General features: G+C 36.7%; 1 protein-coding gene across 1 annotated transcript in view; it reads right to left on the bottom strand.

Moving 5' to 3' along the window:
* Positions 1 to 19,889, bottom strand: part of LOC136875051 (zinc finger protein 596) — a 40,729-nt gene extending 20,840 nt beyond the window's left edge. Inside the window, exons 1-3 of the mRNA XM_067148772.2 lie at positions 19,752 to 19,889; positions 17,612 to 17,701; positions 6,858 to 6,983 (exon numbers count right to left, since the gene is read on the bottom strand). Coding sequence (XP_067004873.2) covers positions 6,858 to 6,983; positions 17,612 to 17,683 — 198 coding nt within the window. The 5' untranslated portion in view covers positions 17,684 to 17,701; positions 19,752 to 19,889. The remainder of the gene's footprint in view (positions 1 to 6,857; positions 6,984 to 17,611; positions 17,702 to 19,751) is intronic.
* Between the last annotated feature and the right edge of the window lie 1,512 nt (positions 19,890 to 21,401).

Genomic DNA, 21,401 nt, shown 5'->3' with positions numbered 1-21,401 from the left:
ATAATAATCAAAACATACTAGTGTTATTTATACTCTTTGGGTCTTCAAAAACAGACCTTCCACCAAGAGACTAAACCCTTAGTCACTACCATGATTTTTCCTGTCAAGGATTATAGGAATGGAACATCCAGAGCTTTGAGATCAACCTGGTGATGGAGTATCGGAAAGTTCCGTGTTCAGCCAGAAGGAAGTGGTCCTAAGAAGATCTATTAGATGACATTAATTTCACTCTTCCATGTATGTTAGACACTAATTTTTCATGCTAATAAAGATAACCAAAACCAAATTGTTTTGATAATCTCTAAAATACCTTCACTCTGTAACTCCAATTACTGTATGGTACATGCCTTATGACTTTTGTTCTGAGCCAGCTTATGCTTAAATATAATATACATAGAGAATCACAGTTAAGCACAATAATATTTCACTTCATCTTCAATATAATATCCTTTAAAATTCTACAAATCATCAGCCACATATAAGGCAAATGTATGAGGAAACTTCAGCTACATGGTGCCATATATAAACAAAAATGAAACATTTCCTTCAAAATGAAGATCTCCCTCCCATGTGCACCATGTATAAAAGTGAAACATGGATGATAACTAACTCAGAAAGAAAGAGAAAAGAAGCTTCTGAAATGTGGTGTCACAGAAAAATGCTGAAGGTGAGACGGTTAGATCGAATCACGAATGAAGAGAGAGTGAATTGAATTGGTGAGAGGAAATCAATTTGGTTAATTTTGACCAGAAGAAGAGATAGAATGATAAGACACATCTCGAGACACCGAGGACTTGTACAGTTGGTTTTTGAAGGAAGTGTAGGTGGTAAGAACAGTACAGATAGACCAAGGTACGAATATGACTAGCAGATTAGAGCAGATGTAGGATGTACTATTTATGTAGAAATGAAAACGTTAGCACAGGATAGGGTGTTATGGAGCTCTGCATCAAACCAGTCTACAGACTGATGACTCAAACAACAATGAAGATCTCACACTTCACTCTGCCATGAACTTTTTGGTCTGAACAAGCATTCTGCTTCTACCTCTCACTGAATATCTCAGATGTTTACATTAATTTGTTTGTCAGTTGGCATCATTAATTCAGAGTGACATCACAAAGTGAAGAGGGTGTATTCTATTGTTGTAGTTACAACATCCTAACTGGTGTAAAACCTTCTATTATTGTGTTTAATAGATTTTATTAAATGCTAAAAATGTTAAACATGACTAATACATGGTTTCTCTGTAAATATGTATTATAAATTCATATAACTTCAAATACGTATTGTGTTTAAGTTTAAGCTCAAAATCTATACAGTCGAAAGCAGTAGAAAAAACTATAATGTTCATATGTTAGATTTATTCTGCTATAATCAGCGACATATGAAAGGTTCTGGAAACTTACTGTAAGGTTTATTATCCAGATACATGTAGAGACATTAGAAATGTTGGAGAGATTTCCATGTGTACTGGTAAACAGTAAACGGAAGTTCAAGCTGGATCCATTACTGGAGTACTCCATTCGACTATTTGGTCAATGATGTTTCAAGTGTGTTCCATGTAGAGTGTTGTGAGAACCTTTCCAGAAATCAATAATTCTAGATGGTTGATTGAACAGTATATATATATATATATATCAATCAAGTGTTGGGAAGTATTGGACTTGTGAAAAAAGGCAATTAAATGAAAATAAATTATATTGTAATTATTTTTCTTTATTGCAATTTTAAAAAAGCATTTCACCATAAATGGGATAATAATATATGAAGAAGGACATCAGAAAGCTGAGGAGAATACAAAACAGGATTTATCTCACTAAAAGTTTGTAGTTAGGTACTGTTCACACATACTAAGTAGTATTGTTGTTTTAAGTCTTCAATTTGCTATTATTTATAATACAATGTCTGCCATTTCACATGGACTACTGATGCAGACTTCAGAGATGGTGTTGGAACTCTCAAGACCAGTGAAAGCTGTTTCACTTGCTAATATTGTAGTTTTATAAAACTGCAGTGATGGATGATCTTGCCATGTTGAGCCAAAGTGATTCTGCAGGAGATTTTTAGGTCTTTTGTTTTAGAGACAGGAAGAGTAATGCCTTTGATCACTGTGTGAGGTGTCATTTGAGCCAGCAATTTTCCTCTTTTACACAGACTTTGGTACTTCCCAAGATCATTATTGTAAAATACCTCACCTTTTACACGAACAGAATTTTGTGCGAGAAACTTTGATAATCTGCAGTAAAATAAAATGACATATTATTCTTACCATACTCGCTTTCATTGTTGTGATTTCCACTGTGATGTATCTCTTGTTCGCTTTCTTGCACTAGACCTGGGGGTTTCATCTATTGATGTTTCCATTTTGTAAGACAATGTACGAAAATAAATTTTTCAGTTCACCACTCAGAAAAATATACACGTTATACTACACAATAATGACAAAATATGAGCACACAAGAAATACGATTGTTTTCATGCAAATGATGGTAAGAAGCCTGCGAATACATAAATCAGTGTTGCAAACGAACAAAATATGAAATATTATGACTTCACAGAATATGTAATATAAGGAACGATTTTGCTACTGATATCACATTGTTGTGTAATGTAACAACACAAGATTCCAGACAATAATGCTGCAACATGACATGGCCGGTTGTGAATTCACTGCCGGCATGACTTGGCCCATTCTGTTGCACGACCAAGAATTCTGCGCTCAGTAACATGAAGAAATGGACGATTTTAAAGCATATTCTTGTTTCAACTGATAGTGCTACACTTCTACTTCAAATTGATAACCTTAACTCATTTTTGTCAACTTGTGACTTGGCCGGTTTTGATACTACATGACTCAAATGTATTTGAAAAAGATGTTATAAATGGTACATAGACTTAACAAATTAATATTTAATGTTTTCTTTATAATAACTCTCAGAAATTTGCATTTTGTTTATAACTATTACTTATATTAATTTTATAATTAATTATATGTAATTAGGAATCTTAATACTCTGTAGTTTGTACTATGTAGCACATATAAGATGGTTTGGCATAACAGCAGGCTTCATAACCTGAGCCATGCTATATAAAATAAATAAATAAATAAATAAAGATTGCTGCCACAACTCAAGCTTTCATTCTCCATTTGGTAGGTTTACACTTGATATACTGTTTTATGCCCAAACCACCCTTGAAAGTCATCATAGCCTCATCAACACATACTTCCTTTTCTGGTTTATAAATTTCTCTGAATACTGCCACAAGGTTGAGAATTGATCTCACTTTGTACAAATAATCCAAATTGTCTTTATCTTCTTCCTCTTCTGACACCAGGTGCAAATATGTTGTCAGGTGTTTGAAGCAACTTTGCAGCACTGCCTGAACTACTAGAGCAAGACACTAGGTCCTCTGATCAATACATGTGTGGTGTCAGGATGCTGAACAATACCCACATAGATTAATATTTCAAAATATGGTCTTATTTCTTCAATAGAAGTATCCCTCCATTTCGTATCAACCTACCTTTCTAACACCGCAAGTAAGCACATGTACATTTGTTTTCTGGGAAATTAAATCAAAAATATTTTGATCAAATATAAGGGAGAAATACTCTAATGCTGTACTACCGATGAGAATGGCAAGGTCCTAACTCTTCAGTGAAGTCTGCCAGTTTCATGTAAGACAATGTATTTGTCTAATGAAATTTAGGCCTAAAATATATGTCATCACGCATGTGTACGTCGTCATTTCCTAAAATATTGTCACTATCATTTTCACTTTCCACTTCACTGAGTTCACTACTAACAGTTTCACAGTCAGAATTATCATTATCATTCACCAAACGTTCAATGTCATTATTGCATTAAACATTTTCACGCAAAAGCAGCGACATGTTTGTTTACAATATGTCACTGCCTTCCTAATTTCATGTTCTAATATGCCTGTTAAGGTTTTAAAAGAAGAAAACTAATATCTTTTGTTTCTAGGAAGTGCACATCCCAGTAAGTTACATTTGTCTATCTGCTGATAGATGGCTCATAAATGCAATTAGAAGTACACGTACGCTTCACTAATCTGTGGGTGGCAGAGGGTTAAATGGCTAGTGATGCTTCCACAAAAAACTGTCTTTTAGAGGGAGGTCTCCTGAAAAGAGTAGGCATTTGAAAACAATTTATCATAGTATTGTATTTGGGAGTAAGGAGACAAGCTGTCAGTGGAGACATGGTGCGCACTGACATTAGTAGACTAAAGGAGATTTTCAATATATGAAATTTCTTTAAATAATTTAAGACCAGGTAAAAAACTTATAGGGAATCTGCCACCTGGCTGGCAGCCCTAAATTCAGATCAGTGATGACTGATTGACTCAAATTTAACGCTCTTAAGACAGGAAGAAAACAAGAGTTTACCAGAAAGTTTGCATAGGAAAGATGATAGAAAGGAGACTGGCACAAGTCCAGGACCCAGGGTCTTCACACCATACTACCAACAAGCAAATTCTAAGCACATTTCAAGAACTTTAGAGCTTTATCATATATTTCTGATATTTAATTTTTTAATGAAATTATAAATCAGTTAAGCAAAGTTCTGCTGCAATGATATTCACGTGTAATTAAAGTAGTTGTGTAAATGAAATAAACATAGCTAAAATTAGCATGTTATATGGTTGTTCACGTCCTATTTAATATCCAAAATATTCAGGGATCAAGTGAGACAGTAAAGTTTGTAAAATACTGGAGAGTTTAATATCAAAGACCGAGCTCGATAGCTGCAGTCGCTTAAGTGCGGCCAGTATCCAGTATTTGGGAGATAGTGGGTTCGAGCCCCACTGTCGGCAGCCCTGAAGATGGTTTTCCGTGGTTTCCCATTTTCGCGCCAGGCAAATGCTGGGGCTGTACCTTAATTAAGGCCACGGCCGCTTCCTTCCCAGTCCTAGCCCCTTCCTCTCCTATCTTCACCGTAAGACCTATCTGTGTCGGTGCGACGTAAAGCCAATATAGAAAAAAAATTATTATCAAAGTACGTCAGAGGAATATGTGATGATAAAAATTAGTTCACGAGGAGTCAGTATGATGTGGAAAGAAATTTTCTTGTGAGGCACAACTGGTGGGATTTCAGCAGGACATATCAGATCAACTGGATACAGGAGGCCAGTTAGATTGCATACCCATAGATCTTTCAAAAGTCTTTGATAGAGTGGAACATGGAATATTATTAAAGAAATTGGAGGGAATAGGATTGGACGTTAGTGTTACACATTGGATAAAAACATTTCTAAATTCAAGGGTTCAGAAAGTCAAAGTAGGAAATAATGTATCGCAGGAAGTGAAAGTTTGTAAGGGAATTGCACAGGGTAGTATAATCCGTCCGTTACTTTTCTTAATATACATAAATGATTTAGGGAATAATATAACATCAAAAATAAGACTGTATGCAGATGACATAATTGTTTATAGGGAAATAAATAACATTGACGATAGTTCAGAATTACAAAGGGACCTTGAGAGTATCCAACAATGGGTTGAAGAGAATAATATGAAGGTTAATGGAGGCAAATCAACTGTTACAACATTTACAAACAGGAGCTTTATAACTGAATTTGAATATACTTTGAATGAGGTAGTTATCCCAAAAGATGGCAAGTGCAAATACTTAGGTGTGAGATTTGAAAGTAATTTGCACTGGAAGGGTCATGTGGATGACATAGTTGGGAAAGCATATAGATCGTTACATGTCATAATGAGGCTACTTAAAGGATGCAACAAAGAATTAAAAGAGAAAAGTTACTTAAGTATGGTTCATCCATTATTGGAATATGTAAACAGTGTTTGGGATCCACACCAAGAGTACCTAATAAAAGAAATAGATAGTGTGCAGAGGAAAGCAGCAAGGTTTGTAACAGGAGATTTCAGGAGAAAGAGTAGTGTATCAAAAATGTTAAAGGAACTTGGGTGGGAAACTTTAAGTAAGAGAAGGGAGAAAACTAGACTTATAGGATTATATAGAGCCTGTACAGGAGAAGAAGCATGGGGAAATATCCGTGAGAGGCTTCAGTTGGAAAATAATTATATCATCAGGACTGACCACAAATATAAAATTAGAAATAATTTTAGCAGAAGCGATTGGGGTAAATTTTCATTCATTGGGAAGGGTGTGAAGGAGTGGAACAGTTTACCAGGGGTAGTGTTTGATCCTTTTCCAAAATCTGTACAGATATTCAAGACAAGAATAAACAGGAACAGAGAAAATAAATGAAATGTTAGAGGGCATTCGACCAGTGAAAGTTAATGTAAATAAAAAATGTGTGTGAATAAATTAATTCCATCCCCTGGTCTAAGGAGTTTGGACAGCCAAAGTAGGGGAGTGCCTGTAGGGGTGAAGTACAGTGGGGACTTCGAGGGCCCTGGGATCGCTACGGTAGCTGTGAAGGCCTTTCAGAAACTCTGAAAAGTCGTGGCAAAATGGGATCTGGTTAGGACACAGCAGGTCGTTATGCTACTTAGGTTCCAGAATGGGTAAAAAAAAAAGTAAATAAATGCAATGTAAATTTTAATCTTATACCAGTTGTATAGTATCATTTGAAGTAATTCCACATACTGTATATCAGTTGACTATATTTGTATGTAGTACACAAGATATTATAAGTAGAATTTTGTAAACAATATAAATTTATTAAGGATGAACTGTGTATTTAATAGAAAATATTGTTAGTATAAATTGTATAATATTGTTATTATAGGAAAATTTTCTTCTGTTGTTAATCTAAAATTTAGTGCTTGACAATAATGTATTTTAGTGTACCATTTGCCACCTCATTTGCAAATAAAGAGATTTTGATTTGATTTGAAATACCTTAACAGAACATGATTGTTCAACCATTTTTATATCAACCTCCTCCAAACTAGAATCAGCAACCATAGTATGTGGATCTATCTTAGTCTTCACCTCGTTGTTAGAACATAGGAAGTCATTTTGCTCCTATAAAGGAAAAAGAAAAAGATTTCAACATGTTGTTATGCTTTCACAGCAGCTCAAGGAATATGAATACACATTTATTATCATAGAATGGAACTTGAGATAAGCTTCAAATATTATGAACTCATCAGGTCACAACTATAAACTTAACACATTGGAGACCATGTCTAAAGGTGTCATATGGGCAGGCAGACCGCCATATTTTGAAGATTTTAAAAAATTGTAGAAAATAGTAGGTAGGTTGCAATTGTAACACATATATATCATCTAAAAATTAAAGGGGTCTATCCTACAGATTAAAAAGTTGCATTAAGATCTATTGAATACTTTTCAAATTACACATTTTCCAATGGTATGCCTTTTGCAACAAAACAAAAAGAGTCTGACAACAAAGTTTTACACATAATGAGCTTTAGTGTGGAATAGTTTGAAGCATTCAGGGACACAAAGTGCTACAGAACACATTGGATACCACCAGCATGTCTCTTTTCTCGTTACTTTCCCATTTTACGTTTTTCCTTTATCTGCACAGGCTTTGCACGTGCATCCAAATCACCAAAAGTACCCGGCGAATGTGAATCAGTCCCTGCCTTTGAATTATCATCGCATGGGTTACTTCATTCTACACTACATGCTTCCACCTGCGAACTCAAGTAAAAATAAGCTGCTATAAGAGTGAGAAAACGACAGAGGACATGAACGCACGGTATAGCTGTTATAAAAGTTCTTTAATGTCGTATGTATAGTTTCCACTCGATTCTTGTCCTGGCCGTGTTGACAATATACAAAATATGCGGGCCTGAGTTAGCCTCGGGCACGGTCAGTCTGTGCTGTTACCCCACCCCGATACACACTCGGGCTCGGTCTCCAATGTGTTAATGCAAACATTTAGCTAACTAATGGCTTATGCAGCAAAGGTTGCCTAAAATTTAAAAAAAAAAGGCATGGTTCCAGAGAAGGTGAGCTTAAAAAGAAAAATGGAGAATGTATAATCACGTACCGTTTGGTCTGTAATGATGTAAATCAGTTATGCAAAGGTTAGTCGACGAAAACAACATTATGTGTATGCTCATTTATCTCCTTGACTGTTATGGTGTTAATCAGTTTTAAACCCACCTTCTCTTCAAAAATATTTTCCTAAGCATTCACTCTGCTCTTGTTACAGACTATACACCAAAAAGCTCTAATCAACATCAATATACCTTCGACTTTCACTCCTTCAAGCAAGATAAATACGACTATAGACAGCTGAATACCTTTCCTTACTTCTATAGCTACTTAAAAAAGCTGTCATCTTATTTTAACACATTCGACTTTCGCTCCTTCAAGCCAGATAAATACGACTTTAGACAGCTGAACACCTTTCCTTGCTCCACAGCTACTTAAGACACATCTTTAACAGGCTAGCAGTTTTACTTTTTTCTTATCCTCCAATAGGAGTATTCAAGGAAACACATTTGTATTTCATTATAAAAATTGAGCTGTTTATCGCTCCATCCTCAACAGGTTTTGGGCGCATTGACTCAGTGCTCTGGAGAGTGTAATCTTGTGAACTTGTGACATGCAGCTTGATACTGTGGTTGTAACCAAGGACATTCTTATAGTTTTATGTTAGACAAACACCTACATTGATATCCTCTCTTTACGATTAGTGAGAACAATCAGGATCCTGATTATTCACCTTACAGGTTTGAGTTTGGGGCTAATGATGCCCTAAAAATGGGCGAAACATGTCCCTTGTACCTTTTATGATAAGATTTAATTCTTAATTTACTAGATCTCTTTGTATTGAATAGGTGGATATTAAAACAAAACTTTTAACATACTTTGTATTTACGTACATTTCAATACGGACCTAAAATGAGAATTATAATATGTAACATACCACTTAGTCGAGCAGCTCATTTCCTTTCTCCCAAGTCTTCCCAGCCCAAATTTTGCAACATTTTTATAATGCTACTCTTTTGTTGGAAATCACCCGGCACAAATCGAGCTGCTTTCCTTTGGATTTTCTCCTGTTTTTGAATCAAGTAATCCTGGTGAAGGTCCCATATGCTTCAACCATACTCTAATTACGGTCTTACCAGAGACTTATATGCCCTCTCCTTTATATCCTTGCTAAAACCCCTAAATACCCTCATAGCCGTGTGTAGAGATCTGTACCCCTCGTTCACAATCATATTTATATGTTTACCCCAATGAAAGTCTTTCCTTATATTAACACCTAGATACTGAAAATTATCCCCAAAAGGAACTTTCACCCCATCAATGCAATAATTAAAACTGACAGGACTTTTCCTATTTGTGAAACTCACAACAAAACTTTTAACCCCGTTTATCATCATACCATTGCCTACTGTCCATCTCACAACATTATCAAGGTCATTTTGCGGTTGCTCACAATCTTGTAACTTATTTATTACTCTGTACAGAATAACATCATCTGCAAAAAGCCTTACCTCTAATTCCACTTCTTTGCACATATCATTTATATATATAAGAAAATATAAAGGTCCAATAATACTGCCTTGAGGAATTCCCCTCTTAATTATTGCAGGGTCAGATAAAGCTTCACCTACTGTAATTTTCTGAGATCTATTTTCTAGAAATACAGCCACCCATTCACTCACTTTTTTGTAGAGTCCAATTGCACTCATTTTTGCCAGTAGTCTACCATGAGCTAACCTATCAAATGCCTTAGATAGGTCAATCAGGAGACAGTCCATTTAACCTCCTCAATCCAGCATATCTGCTATATCTTGCTGGAATCCCAACCATCAGAGAGTTCTGAAAAGATCACGTAGCAATCTCTAGGAAAAACAGTCCTGAGATTATGAATGTTAACGTTAAAAAATGCATAAACGTGGCCTCAGACCAATACATGTCTATAATTAAATTTAAACCGGTCCCTGCAAACTCCAACAAGACCCCCAAAAATAGCATTCGCTTTGACAATGATAAACTCTGACAAAAAGTCACCGAGTTCCAGAAAAAGGCTTGACCGATCGACTGTGACTTTAACAACACCAAGCAAAAGAAGCAAAAAACTTGCCTGGTGGAATGATACCTGTTTTTCAGTTCTTAAGGAAAGCCTCGATGCATGGAAACAATATTATTCAACAAAATCGCAAACTGACTCGGAAACCTACAAAGCCCAACAGGTTCAAACAGCTAAAGTGATCCGAGCTGAGAAACATAAATATGAAAAGTCACTCACTGAGAAGATCGACCAAGACTTTAAGAAAAATGAAAGCAGAGAGTACTATAGAACATTCAAAAGGAAACTTACAGGCCATAAACCTCCATCGCTATGCTTTCAGTGAAAGAACGGTACACTGGCGACCTTAAACGAAGAAAACTGTACCATCCTCGCTGACTACATTAAGAACTTACTAAATTGCCATAAACCCAGAAATCCCATTAAGACCCAGCACTGGAGCAATTCAGACAAAACAGCCCTAAAGTGCCCTGCTTTTATCGTACCATAAAGGGGAAGCTTCCAGAACTCTTTACTGATAGGCTGGATTCCCGTTCACACCCCCGGTTTTAATTGGTTGGAGTGCGACTTGTCCAAAGGGAGGCAAGGGCAAGGCCTACATGAGGAAGATCCAGCAGCACAAGTTAAAGGCAATATTTACCTAGACAGGTGATAGCTCCTGCGTGTAGTTAGAGAGGAACGTTTCAACCTCTTTCTTTTATTACAATTTTGTAAACTGGTGGTTTTAAATGTAGAATTTTTTGCAAGTCTGAGGACAATGGTTCAAATCCCTACTGGGAAATATGTAATGTAAGAGAACATAGAGTGATGAACTTCTGTTCTTTCCCATTCAATCTTGCATTGGGCAACTAAAGTTTTCAACCTCTACATTTTTTCAAATCTTGTCTTGGCAGTAATGTTTCTCCTTTCATCACTCTGGTGTAGTATAGGATTAGCCTCTGTATCTTCAGGCCATAAGCCCACTTAGGGTTTTAACAATTTCTAGGAGTGCAGGAGTTTCACCTTCTTGCATTTCCTTTATGGCCAGTTATAGGTAACTATTTTCTTTTTTTCTTTAAGGCCATGTAGAATGGGCAATTATGCCCTTGTTTATTCGTTAACTGTTTCTCCATCTTGGTTCCCTTTAGGAACAGTGCTTAATGTTATTGTAAATGTGGAATAATTGATGCTCTAAAGTGAGGTCACCCGATGGGTTTCCTAGTGTAATTTCTGTGTATCAATGGAAACTGACTGCCTCAGTGAGGCTAAACTATGGTTTTCCAGGGTTCAGATTTCTGATTAATGTACCTTCTTGGAGCAAATTCTGCTCTTATAAAGTTTTTGTACCTGTCAAGGACAATAATGCTCTTTTCAATGTTAAACAACAAACTGATAATTACCGCAAGTTTTGTACCTCATTTTCAGACTTCTAAGTCCCTGATGTTGTTGGTGCTGATGAGTTCATTAATAATCTATTTTATTTGCTTGTTTTTCATACAGATTTTCTATCTCTCAATTTTAACAAAAGGAAATAAAATTTCCAAATTGTTTAAGTTCTGCTCTAGTTAATACCTTGTCCAGACATTCAACCCAGACACTTCTTATCACTCTGTGAACCATGAAAACTCTGAAACACGTGGTAGCAGAGTGTGGTTGAATAGGTCAGAACAAAACCCCTTTTGACTGTTTTCTCTAAATTTTGGATTTGAATACTTGATAATTTTTGGTTTTCTGATTTTTCAAAATTTTGTCAAATTTCATTCATCAAGTCTGGCACTAGAGACGTTCTTGCTCCTTGATATTTATGCAAGAAAGAGCTTTTTTATGAATTAGCCATTAGAAAGGTTCAGTTTGGTAGCACAGTTGCGGAAGATGCATCTAGATTAAAGGATTCTTCAGATCTACCTCTTTGTATTTTCTGTTTATGGAGAGAAGGAAGTTGGTGAGGCTTTATCCATGATTACCACCAATATTGCTGACCTTACATCTGTTGTAGTTTTCTGAAGGAGGGGAGCCCTCCGGTAAGCAACTTAAACGTGTTCAGGCTAGGCTGTTTCACTTTTATAATAGAGTGGCGATCGGTTGTCTCTTAAGCTGAGCGAACATTCTAGTATGGTTAACTCCTGGTGCCAACATATTTCTGAGCCATCCAGTAAAGTGAACCAATTGGTGTCTAGGTTTGTTAGTGGGAAGAGTGATTACGTTGCCCCATTAATGATGAATATGGAAGAGGACCCTAATAAGTCTTCAGATAGTGGGGAATCAAATGAACAACTGCAGGCATTAGCCCCATTTTAAGTTTTTTCTTTCAGGGTGATTATTGTTATTTTGGTTGTGTGACCATGATCTAGTCATTCAGACCTTGTATCTTCTTGACATATGTGCTACTTCGCACCTTCCTGATTGGTCATCCATTTAAGATTCTGTTAGTTTCTTTTAAGATATTATTGGGTATGCATGTGTGGTAAATTCTCAGTTGTAGACCATAGTCTTCTAGTACTGGTGCTGCGACTTTAGATCACCTGCTCCTAAACCCTTTGCTAAGCTTAATTCGTTTTCATTTCTAGTTAATTATCTACCATTGTAATATGTCTTTATTTCCTTGCACGATTCGCCCTTTTCTATTTTTATTTTTTGTCTCCATACTGTTGTCTGGTGCCATTAATCATAATAAACAAATTCAAGTATGCCAGAGGAACTACCTCATATGACCAATCTCCAATTGAAGTGGGTTCAAAAGGAGAAAGCATAGCAGAATCCCAACTGAAAGAAACAAATAATTCATTTGACACCTTAGAAATCATTTCCAGATGACTTAGAAGACATACAATTGACTACATGATGCAAAATCAGAGAAAACTTTGATCCAGCGTAGGAAATGAATAAGCCTGCATCATAGACTAGGTACAGGACCTGCACTGAGAAGGGTATAGGCCAAGCGGAAACCATTTTCCACTCTAAAAAGAAAGCACTTTTTACAGATAGCTAGGACATAAGAGACACACATCATAAACAGCAAGAAATGAAAATAGAAGCGCCCGACAAACATCCACATATTGCAAACATCTAGGAAGAGGAGTTAGTGAAGAAATGGTCCTCGATAGATTTTTCCCAACAGTTTCTTATTGGTGTTGCCTACTTAACATGGAACCTCCTCCTTTAGTTCGTGATGTGTTTCTACCCTAAATTTTGGCCTGCTATCTGACCTTCTTGCTTGGTTCACCCATGATGTCCCTTGTATTTGATTATTTGTAGGGTTATATTTTGTGTGAAATAAGACTTTGTATGGGAGTTCTATGCTCCTTTTTTGGATATACATTTTCTCTTTTGTGGTATTTATGATGCGAGAGGATGGGAGGATGTACTGGGAGTATGTTTCTCCTTTTTGAGAATTTATACTTCTTTTTTTGATATTATTGGTGTATAATGTGAGGTTGTGGTGTAACCTCTTTGCTTGTTTAATAAGAGTTTTGTGCTTTGTCCTTTTGACACGGGTGTGATGAGGTCATCATGAAGTGATTATACCTGGTAGGACATTCCTATCGGTAGGAGGCTTGTTTTGGTCTTTTGTATTTATCAGTGGAGTTCTGCACATGGATTGTTCACTCCATGGGAGCTGTCCTATTTTAATACTCGCATGTATTTATGAGGAAGTAAACCATCCTGTTGTTGATATGGTGTTGTTTATCACTATGAGGTTCTTGATTTTGCAGGGAGTAGCTTCTGGGTAGTATGTGCAATTATCCATTGAAAGTCTTCCCTTGAATTCCATTGCGAGCTAGATATGTCATCATTCCCTCATAGGGTGTTCTGGAATTTCTGTACTTCTCCAATTTTTCTTTTCCTATTCTTGCAATTCTTTTGATGAACTTGGTTTCCCTTTCCTTATCTAGTATCTTGGCATCTGTGGTATCTGGTTTCTTCTCAATCTCATGGATTCTCGTAGCGGTCTCTCTAGTTATGTGCCTTTTTTTGTGGGGCCGCGGGATACCACTTACTTTCATATTTACTTTCTCCCTTCAGGTTAGATTATAACTTTAAGTATGACATTACTGTCCTCGAGCCCCCATGTATTAGTAGTCTTCAAGGCAAGTTTGGTAGTTCAGCACTTAGGTATTACCTCGTTCCACTACTAATTAGCGTTGGAGTGATTTTAGCCTAACTGATAACTAATGCTGGTTATCTTTGTAAGATCTTCCCTTTTCTGGTCATTGATTTTCTGTTGTTACTAACCCCCAGCCAACTCTCGCTGAGCCAGTCAATCGAAATCAGCACCTACTGCCTTACACCTTAAACATCATTCTCGTTGGGACACATCCTTGCATTGGTCATCTTTAGCTTTTAATTCGGCCATTCATGAGTCACACAAGTTTTTGCCAATTTCTCTTATGTTTAAGTTCGTCCCAAACACTCCATTGTCAAACCTCTGGTCGATCAATGAGCTCTCACCAGAGACAATAGATCCAAAGAATATCCACGATCTATGAAGGAAAGCTTGAAATAATCTTAAGGCCTCCCATTAGAGAGTAAAAATGAGGTATAACTGTGGACGAAAACCCAGCACCTTAAAAGTTGGAGATCAGGTCATTGCTAAAATGTTGTTCCCGCAGGCAAGCTGGCCCCCAGATTTCATGGACCTTGCATCATTCTAGATTTTCTCACTTTTGTCACCCTTTTGGTAGGTAATGCAGAGACTGACAGGAATTTTCATGTTCACCTGTCTCAAGTAAATATTGTGTGAAGGCCTATAGCTCTGTTCATTATATGTCACCAAGCGATTAATTTATTGAATTAATTATATTTCTTTCCTGAGTGCACATTATTAGTATAAATGTAAGTATTATTGGAAGTAAAAATAAGCAGGCCTTTGGTTATCAAAAGTTTAATATGTAAACTAGTATTTATTCACCTGATTTAGTTGCACCCTAAGTTAACTTTGTTTTCTAGTTAAAATTCTTTGTAAAAACCTTTCCTTCTCTACATTCTACCATAGACTGTCCTTGCCCCCAAATCCAAGTCAGAAACTCTGCGTGCTCCTCCTCCAAAGTCGCCAACGTTATCTACACTATATGTCGTATCGTTTGTACAACTATTACTGCTGCCACAAATTTGCAAGTTACAGTGCCTAACATTATATCAGATGCCATGTGATATCAACCTGGGAGAGATGCCGGCGCAGATTATGAGCCTGCCTCGTTCCGACTAAGACTCCAGACAACTACCTCATTTGGGCCTCTCATTGTTAGAAGATGCTCAGAGGCAGGACTCAACCTACCTACCACTCTATCTTTGGGCCGGACCTTGTTATTTGTTCTTGGGCCCTTATCACCTTGGCTTCAGTCCTCGACGTATTGGGAGGATGGTATGTCACGGTACCTCAGGGGTCCGAGCATCCCCATCCAGACATCATCAAGCGGCGTCCGCTCATGCCGTCAACCCAGGGCACTACAGCCCGGACTTGGATTACTTTGCACAACTCTACTTCAAGAATCCGAAACAAACAGAAAAGAATGAACACTTCAACAAGATATACTCCAACACACCTAAATATTTCTCAAAATTAAGTACTTCAAGACTTCAAAGCTGTTCATCCAACTGTATTAGGAGTGTACCAGAGGTACACCTTCCCCGGATATTTAAACTGCGCACCTTCTCGAAGGCCATCTAACCAAATGGACTTGAACTTGTAAATTTCCAAAGACTTCGTTGTTTATGTTAGATGGCTAGACCATCAATTTGTAATTACTTGACTGAGTAATGTTTATATGAAGTTTATGTAAACCTGGTTCTGAGTATTTTTTTTAATGTACCGAAGTTGTCAATCCTTCAGCTGGTTCCTCCTTGATTGTAATCAACCTATCAGATTCTTGGAAATATGATCTCTAACCAATTAAAACTTGGGATGTCTACAGGAGTCCAGCCTATCAGTAAAGAATTCTGGAAGCTTCCCTCTTATGGTAATATAAAAGCAGGGCACTTCAGGGCCGTTTTGTCTGAATTGCTCCAGTGCTCGGGAGTGCAACTTGTCCGAAGGGAGGCACCGACGAGGCCTGCATGACGAAGATCCAGCGGCACAGCTTAAAGGCAAAATTTACCTAGACAGGTGATAGCTCCTGTGTGTAGTTTGAGAGGAAGGTTTCAACCTCTTTTCTTTTATTACAATTTTGTAAACTGGTGTTTTAAATGTAGAATTTTTTGCAAGTCTGAGGACACTGGTTCAATTCCCTACTGGGAAATATGTAATGTAAGGGAACAAAGAGTGATGAACTTCTGTTCTTTCCCATTCAATCTTGCATTGGGTAACTAAAGTTTTCAACCTCTAAATTTTTCAAATCTTGTCTTGGCAGTAATGTTTCTCCTTTCATCACCCCGGTGTAGTATAGTATTAGCCTCTGTATCTTCAGGCCATAAGCCCACTTAGGGTATTAACAATTTCTAGGAGTGCAGGTGTTTCACCTTCTTGCATTTCCTTTATGGCCGGTTATAGGTAACTATTTTCTTTTTTTCTTTAAGGTCATGTAGAATGGGCAATTATGCCCCTGTTTATTCGTTAACTGTTTCTGCATCTTGGTTCCCTTTAGGAGCGGTGCTTAATGTTACTGTAATTGTGGAGTAAAACATGAACACTCTAAAACAGGGCCTCTCACGCATGCAAACTGGTGTGCAGAGCTCCTATGCACAGTCCATTGGACCCTTGGCTCGGCTTGGCTTGGCTTGGACCAACACTTCGTTCCTGGGCTACTCGGCTCAACTTGGCTTGGATTTGGAGCACTACGGAGCAAGTGAGGAAGGGGGAGACAGGGGGTGCCAGCGAGACAGGCATGGGGAAAGAGAGAGACAGCGCTATTGCTCCAAATCGAGGAGTGGGAGTCTGCACTCTGATATACCAAGCAAAGTCGTCTTTTGCACCGTGCACAGTGCATGCACTCTGAGAGGCCTTCCTCTAAGGTGAAGTCATCCGATGGGTTTCCTAGTGTAATTTCTGTGTATCAATGGAAACTGGCTGCTTTGGCGAGGCTAGACTATGGTTTTTCAGGGTTCAGATTCTTGATTAATGTACCTTCTTGGAGCAAATCCTGCTCTTATAAAAATTTTGTACTTGTAAATTGACAAATATATATCTCAAGGTTTGTACTTGATTTTCAGACTTCTAAGTCCCTGTTATTGTTAGAGCTGATGAGCTAGATAATAATCTGTTCTATTCGCTTGCTTTTCAATCAGATTTTCTATCTCTCAATCTTAACAAAAGGAAAGAAAATTTCCAAATTTGTTGTGTAAAGTTCTGCTCTAGTTAATTCCTTGTCCAGCCATTCGACCCAGATGCCCTCTGTGAACCACAGAAATCCTGTAACACATACTATGAACAACAATGCTGAAAGAATAAATGCCTTTCAAATAAGAATTGTCATAAATTTTCATAGTGGCTTAATCAACAACCTAGATAAACTAAACCCCTTATCCCATAGTCCCTCAGTATACTCTGTTGTATGCATTCTCTAGATGTAGGATTCCTCACATTGTACTGTTCAATTACTTGACAACACAAAAACTGGTGCTGACAGCCCTTCTGTGGTCTCAAAAACTGCACAGGGTTTCATCCAATTTACTTTCCATAATATTCTCAATCATTACAAGAATATGATAGTCAACTTACAAAGTCAGAAGGTTGTTCTTCTGTATCCGAAGGCCATGCTGGCTCACATTTGATGAACAGGGGCTGCTCCATACTTAATGACAAACAAATCTGCAAAATATATGCAATGCAGCTCTTAAAACCAGCACAATTCACTCAAAATTGCAGGTCATTTTATGGTATAATTTTAAATATTGATAAAACTAACAAGATTCCCACAAATATGTTCTTAGACCATGTCATTGGTGATGATTACTGTATTAAGGAGAAGGCAAAAAGAGGGAACCTTCTTCTATTAACTGATGTCAGAATAAAAAATAAAAAAAAGAGTTGCTTCAGCCCTTTAAATAATAAAGCTACAATCAAGAAACAAAGGCAGGAACACAAAAGTCAAAAATCGGCTTATCTACATCATTCTCTCTCTCTCTCTCTCTCTCTCTCTCTCTCTCTCTCTCTCTCCACACTACACATACAACCCACCTCCTCCCAACTATAAGAGCTTGCTCCCAACTATAAGAGCTTGACAAAACTCAGCCCCACTCATTTCAAGATGTAGAAACATTTTCCCCATCGTAATCAGATCAGGACACACCCTCCGTCAAACATGTGATCTGCCCCTCTTAATGCCCTTCTTGATACCAAACCTATGTATTCAACCGTCATTTGTTTCAGTATTAGCTGATAGTGCAAGGTTGGTATTTAGAAAACACAACGAGAACATAGAGGACTAAAATCACTGATCTGGCCAGCAATCGAAACAGAGACCCTCTCGCATGAATGCTGTCACACCAGCCACTTACCAAATCCATCATCAATTACCACTGATTTGTAGTTAGGGCTGTTGCCCAAGTGGCAGATTCCCTATCACTTGCTCACCAAGTATATTTTAAATGATTTCACAGAGAATTTGAAATTTGGTTGAACATCTCTCTTGGTAAATGATTTCCATCCTTAATTCCTTTTCCTATAAACAAATTTCCTGCAATTTGTCTTCCTTAATTCCAAATTTATCTTCATATCATTATGTTTCTTATTATTAAAAACTAAACTCATGCTTATGTGCCCACCAATGTCATTTTGCATTCAAGCTACGATATACATTTTCTTGAATGGGAATGACATTGCCACTATGAAAAGTAAAATTCCTGTTATTCATTCAATAAGATGCAATATATCTACATAATTCAACACCATTAATGTTTGATTCTGCAGAGAGTTTTAATGATATATGAATTTCCCTGTTCACTGAGTTTCTGAAAATAGTATTTTAAACTTATCATCAGACGTTCACTGTCAATAGCTAGCCTCTAAAATTAATTAATTTGGTGACATCAACAACTGACAAGTTTTTAATACATTTCTGTCCTAATACTATACTTTCTCTTGACCACTTTCTAATTTCATAATGATTACGCTTATCTCGACTGTCACACTCACAGAGAAAACAACATTTTGTGAATCCTGGCTACATTCCTGTTAGCTTACTTATTACTTTTAGATCTGCACAAATCTGCCATCCGCGTTCTGTACAGCCGTAAGAATTGTTTCCATGCTATCATACATTTCTTTCACATTCACGGAATAGGCAACTGGGGTTTTAGCATTCCTTTAGAAAACTAAAACCAAGAAGTATGATGAGAAATTTGCACAGAGAGGGAGACAATAGCGCCTTCCCCTCCCGTAGATAGTAACAGTCCCGCTATAGGGTGCGATACAAATATCTCGACAATGTTAGGGGATACGAAAAAACTAATGTTATTTTCGTGATCAGCGTTTCTGAAAGCATGGTAATTGATATATTTCGTGACTGGCAGCAATTCACTGTTCCACTGTGTAGTTTAACGCAAAACCAAATAATCTCAAATTATAATTTAAAATTATACGCATGAAAAAGATTTAGCATAACAGCAGGCTTCATAGCCTGAGCCACACCATATAAAATAAGTCAATAAATAAATAAATAAAAATATTTCTAAATCTACGGAAGGTTTCATAAATTATCAATCAACGTAGCAATAAAGAAATCTGCAAAATTTCACTTCAAACAGGTAATACAAATCCTTAAAATAAACATTCAAAAAAGTAACCGAGCAGAGCCGAATGAAAATAGAAAGATTTGATATATTCTTTTTATGAAAGTATTTACGAGAAGGTACGGTACCTTTCTTACGAAATTGCCTGTCGAGATCTAGAAGACTGGCGACAGTAAATGGTTGAGATCGACAGTAAGCTATGTTACAGGTTGTGGGAAAATTGTAAAATGAAAGAAATCACAGCTTCGTTACCAACAAATTCTCAGAAATACTGTACATTACAGACAACATGTCGCGAATAGCCAAGAAGCACCATACAGAACAACTTTACATAAAAGCAAACCCGCCACTTCAAAACCAAATCACTATAATGAATTGCGGTGCTCCTCGTTTGTGTCAGGCCCATGTAAATACTATAGATCCTGCTCAATCGCCAGCTTCACTCGGTGTTACCAGATCCAAAAGTGTTTTTGAAGATAGTACCGGTACCGTACTCAAAAATTTCGAATGATCTATGTCAATTTTGGTGAAGTTGAATTTGTTACGGTAATTCGAAGTCATGCTTTTCGCATAGTTTTTCCACAGACCGCGAAAGTGGGCGCGTGGTTTGGGTTCAAATCAAATCAAAAACTCCGTATTTGCAAATGAGGTGTCTACCTCGGTGGCAAATGGTACACTAAAATACATTATTGTCAAGCACTAAATTTTAAATTAACAGGAGACGAAGATAATTTTCCTAGAATACAATGTTATACAATTTACGCTAATAATTTTTTCTATTAAACTCACACATCATCCTTAATAAATTTATATTGTTTACAAAATTCTACTTATAATATCTTACAAACATAGTCAACTCATATACAGTACGGTATGTGAAATTACTTCTAATAATACTATACAACTGGTATAAGATTAAAATTAACATTGAATTTATTTACATATTTATATTTTACCCATTTTGGAACCTAACTAGCATAACGTACGTTACGTAGCTATCAACTTGCATTTGGGAGATACTGGAATCGGACCTCTCTGTCGGCAGCCCTGGTTTCTTATTTTCACATCAGGCAAAATGCTGGGGCTGTAACTTAATTAAGGCCACGGCCGCTGCCTTCCCACTCCTACCCCTTCACCAAACACCACTGCCACAACACCTATGTATGTATGTATGTATGTATGTATGTATGTATGTATGTATGTATGTATGTATGTATGTATGTATGTATGTATGTATGTATGTATGTATGTATGTATGTATGTATGTATGTATGTATGTATGTATGTATGTATGTATGTATGTATGTATGTATGTATGTATGTATGTATGTATGTATGTATGTATGTATGTATGTATGTATGTATGTATGTATGTATGTATGTATGTATGTATGTATGTATGTATGTATGTATGTATGTATGTATGTATGTATGTATGTATGTATGTATGTATGTATGTATGTATGTATGTATGTATGTATGTATGTATGTATGTATGTATGTATGTATGTATGTATGTATGTATGTATGTATGTATGTATGTATGTATGTATGTATGTATGTATGTATGTATGTATGTATGTATGTATGTATGTATGTATGTATGTATGTATGTATGTATGTATGTATGTATGTATGTATGTATGTATGTATGTATGTATGTATGTATGTATGTATGTATGTATGTATGTATGTATGTATGTATGTATGTATGTATGTATGTATGTATGTATGTATGTATGTATGTATGTATGTATGTATGTATGTATGTATGTATG

This window comes from Anabrus simplex, chromosome 5 (assembly GCF_040414725.1).
Source record: "Anabrus simplex isolate iqAnaSimp1 chromosome 5, ASM4041472v1, whole genome shotgun sequence".
Lineage (NCBI taxonomy): Eukaryota > Metazoa > Arthropoda > Insecta > Orthoptera > Tettigoniidae > Anabrus > Anabrus simplex.
This window is presented reverse-complemented; position numbering and strand designations above follow the sequence as displayed.